This window comes from Austrofundulus limnaeus, unplaced genomic scaffold, assembly GCF_001266775.1.
Source record: "Austrofundulus limnaeus strain Quisiro unplaced genomic scaffold, Austrofundulus_limnaeus-1.0 Scaffold96, whole genome shotgun sequence".
Classification (NCBI taxonomy): domain Eukaryota; kingdom Metazoa; phylum Chordata; class Actinopteri; order Cyprinodontiformes; family Rivulidae; genus Austrofundulus; species Austrofundulus limnaeus.
Window position 1 is genome coordinate 896,454 of NW_013952498.1, and position 4,213 is coordinate 900,666.

Below are 4,213 nucleotides of genomic sequence, written 5' to 3' on the forward strand. Positions count from 1 at the left end.
TGGTTTGTCAGTTCTTTTGAGATGACTCAAATTAAATACAATTCATTTTTTACAGCTTTACAGATTTTAAGCAACACAAATCAATACATTTATTTGCCAAGATTACTTCATGCAAGCCGTGAGAAAGACATTTTTTGTTACATATTTTACAGGACATAATCATTTTTAGAAGTTTATATTGTGACCTGGTCACAGTAGCTTAATTCCCTGGTTAAAGATTGATTTAAAATGTGCAGTACTGTGCAAAAGTCTTGGGCTCTGGATTTCTTTATATRTTTTTCCTAAAGGAGCCAGATTATCATGTAATCTTTTAAAGCTGTGATTCTTAAACTTTTTTAGCTCTCAATCCACAAAGAAGTTACAAAAAYGTGTGTTGCTGGTTGAAGTGTTAAAACTTAAGATGAAACTTATTTTTACTTATTGACAATAAGTGTGTTTTGTTAAGTCTTTTTGCCAAGTATGATTCAAACACTTCTTTTAAGAGTGTTTTGGTTTATGTGGTGTCGACCCAAGCCTGGACCACCTCAGGCAAAAAACATCTGGGCCATCATTTTTGAGGTATCTGGGCCAAGTGTTGTGTGGACCAGAACTGGGCCAGACAAATTTTACTATGTGGGATGTGTTCAAGATTATTTTGAAAGATTACAAGTAGGTCTGACTGTTTTGAGGAAAAATATAAAAAACTGAAAAGTGGCTTAATAATCTTTCACTGCACTGAATACCTTATAAATCTTCCCTCAAACACATTAAAATAATCTCAACAAGCAGAAAAAATGTTCTTTTTAGGACCTTGGTAATGTTAAAAAATTTGACACRAAGAGATTCACGATGAACCATCGACTAACTGCATCCAGTTTAGACACCAAAGGTAAGTTTCCTTCTATAAATCCTTTACATGTGGAGGAATAGAGATCCTTATTTTCACTATATTTATATCACATTTTCATTCAGATAGACAAATACAATCAGGTTTAAGGGTCCTGTCCACACTCTTCTGGAAAATTATTTTAAACAAACTTCTTTTTCCAGTTTGAATTAAAAATCTTTGTTTAACCAATAAAAGAAAATGCTAAAATACCCATTTCCTGACACTAGGTGGCGACAAGCTTTAACAACATGAAAACAGAGAAAAGTACAATCTGTAGATCTATTTCCAGCTGACAGAATCAGGATGAAGTGAGACAATTGTAAAAAAAAAAAATCAGTAAAAACAGCCTCGTTGTTGCAACATAAACTGCTGAGTCCACAGAAACATTAATAATGTTCACCTTGGAAGGCTTTTTAAAAAATCTTGTTAAAATAYGCTGTTTGTTTTTGAACACGAGGTWTAAAGCCAGTAGAGAAAGTTATTTTTTTAAACATCTAAAGTAGTGTGGACGGAGCCTTCCTCTAATTCACTTTCATTTCTCTCACCTCTTGCAGTGATAATAACAAATATTAGAATAAAAATCACATTAACAACAGTGCAAAATTATGCCCTTACCTTTTCTTTCTTGTTACTTGTTACAGTACAGCAGYCAAAAACAGTACTTTAAAACATAAGTGCATTTTACCAATCATTTGATGTCTAATCCTTTCACTGCTGCTTCATAATATTTTAAATCAATATTATTAATCCAGATGGAACAGTAGCAGCCCCTTTCAACAGCTCATGATTAGTTTAGGATCAGGGTTCTGGCTGTTATTCAGTTCAGACCAGATGCTTGGTGGAGTCTGGATCAGAACATCAGGAGTCACGTGGTGAAGGGTCAAAGAAAAGTTCCCGACAGAGTCTGGCCGTGTCCTCGGGAGAGWAGACTGTGAAACCAATAGTCCGTGGGTCGTTAAAAATTTCATAATCGTTTCCACCCTGCAGAAAGAAGCAAAGAAATGATCCACTTACTGCACACAGAGCATCGACCACTGGTTTGATCTGTTTCACAACCAAACCACACATTCAAGAACAGCTCAACCACTCCTTAGTTTGAACTAACTCAACACAATTGTGTGGCTTGGTTAAAAAAAAAAACACCACACCCATGTATTTTCAACATTTACCTACGTTCACAAACTTATAATAATCTGAGGTGTTGGACCAGTTCCATTTACAAACAAGTCCCTTTAAACGCAAGACTTGTGTTCAGGAAACTCTTTAACTTCTTCTTGTTCATTAAACTGATTCTTTTCCCTCTGTTAATATTTGGTCATGTTTTGGAATGTTTAGGTTAGCCAGTAAGCAAACTTGGTTTAGGTTAAGCATTATAAAGTCTTCACGGACACTAAGCAAGACAATATGATGCTTTGAAGCTTCACTGACTTTGATGCATGTCAGAAAGTAAAAAAGCATCTGCATGTGATGAGGTGATAGTCAGGAGTGGAGACTGATTACTGTAACAGATCGATGWTTGACACTTTTTAAATAATTTGTTATTGGACATGCCAATGTTGTAGTGCTCGAGACTGGTCTTGAGACCACTGGTCTCAGACAAGTCCACATTTGTACTCTGTCTTGTCTCGGACATTAGGGTTTTATTTCAAGACCAGTCAAGACCACAGCTGTGGAAATATCACAAAATTGCCAGAACATTGTCCAATTTATTTGTTAAAATCTTTGCTTTCATTGGATGTGAAAAGTACTGATTCAAATCAAGCATGACTCATTGCTAATGATGTATTTTTGTTTCCCATCCTCAACTTTTCACTTGCACATGGCACTCCAAGAAAGTGAGTTGTGGTTGTCTGGTATAGCAAGAGAAGATGTCTGCAGTTTGGCTAAATTAATCATAAAGAATACATTTATAAAACAACATCCAGGAGAAAGCATACAGTGRCKTGTAAATTCTGCTGTGCTTCACTTTCAGAGATGATAGGGACAACAACAAACTTTTAGTAGCACTTAGAAAGAAAGCACAAAGACAGGTAAGCTTTGTGAAAGTGATATTAGCAAAACTAGCTAACGTTAGCAATCTGCTTCTGTACCAATATTCTTGGTTTTTAGTCAATTTTTTTTGTCCCCAAGTCTTGATCCTAACTCCTAAAAGTCTTGGTCTTGACTTGGTCTCTGTTTAGGTCAGTGGTTCTTAACCACAGGGTTTGATTGAACCCTAGGGGTTCGATGAGCCGGTCTCAGGGATTCGGCAGAGCATCTGCCGCGGAGGTAAAGACACACTTATGTAAAGTCATGATGACACGCCCCGCTTGGCCATTACTTGCTGCAGAGGGTCATGTGAGATTGCTTGGCCAATCAGTGCTGGCCCCAAAAAAGTATTTTGTGGATTCAAAACGACAAAAAACATATTAACTTTAAAAGAAAAGTTATTAAAAAATGTTAAATTCTTCAATACATCCTAATTAATTTTTTATTAGTAAAATAGTAAAAATATATATTTTTGGGGGGCTGAAATTTTTTATGGGGCCAAAATATTTTTTTGGGGCCAGAATAAAGTCATACTGTAAATTTGTTGTTAGTTTACGCACTGTGCTGGTTTTGTACTTTGAGCAAGGTGATGTTTGTGCATGGCTCATTTTATACACCAGTAAAAAACATTTACCTATCTTGAATTTGGGGGGAAAAAAATCATATTTTATTTATCACTAAAAAGGGTTCAGTGAATGCACATACGAAACTGGTGGGTTCGGTACCTCAAAAAAGTTTAAGAACCACTGGTTTAGGTGGTCTTGACTACAATACTAGCTGGTGCATACTTAATCAATTGCTAAAGATCATATCATGTTACACCAGAAAGACAGGCATGCCTTTAGTCTCTTAATAACCTGAMAGAAGTCTACAAGTGTTATTTTTACCAGACTTAAGATGTAGGAAGTTAAACGATGGTCCATGCTCTGGATTTGGTGACTACATTCACAGGCTGTAGTAATTCACATTCCTAACTAGCCCCAAGTTTTACAAAATTGGTTTTGGATTTTCCGTCACCAGTTTTTGCCCAATTCAGTGCACACCATTCGTTTCTCTGTTGTCTATTACCTTTGTAAAGTAACTAGCACGTGAACCTCTGTACTGATGCTGCTGTGACACCTTAATTTCCCCTCGGCAGGACAATAAAGGCTATTCTATTCTATTCTATTCTATTCTATTCTGTTAAAAACAACTTACTCCAAGCACTAACATCATGTGAGGTCTTGTTACAAATTTTGACCTGCAACCCTGCTTTAAAATATCTGCGTTATCCCTTTTTTTGACATCACTCTGACGGCTGATCCAGCTGTTTGCAGA

At 36.2% G+C, this 4,213-nt stretch overlaps 1 protein-coding gene across 1 annotated transcript in view; it reads right to left on the bottom strand.

Moving 5' to 3' along the window:
* pmm1 (phosphomannomutase 1) overlaps positions 1–4,213 on the bottom strand; it is a gene marked incomplete in the record, with an annotated part of 20,469 nt that overhangs the window by 1,115 nt on the left and 15,141 nt on the right. Inside the window, 1 exon segment of the mRNA XM_014012904.1 lies at positions 1–1,849. Within this exon segment, the coding sequence (XP_013868358.1) occupies positions 1,727–1,849 (123 nt within the window).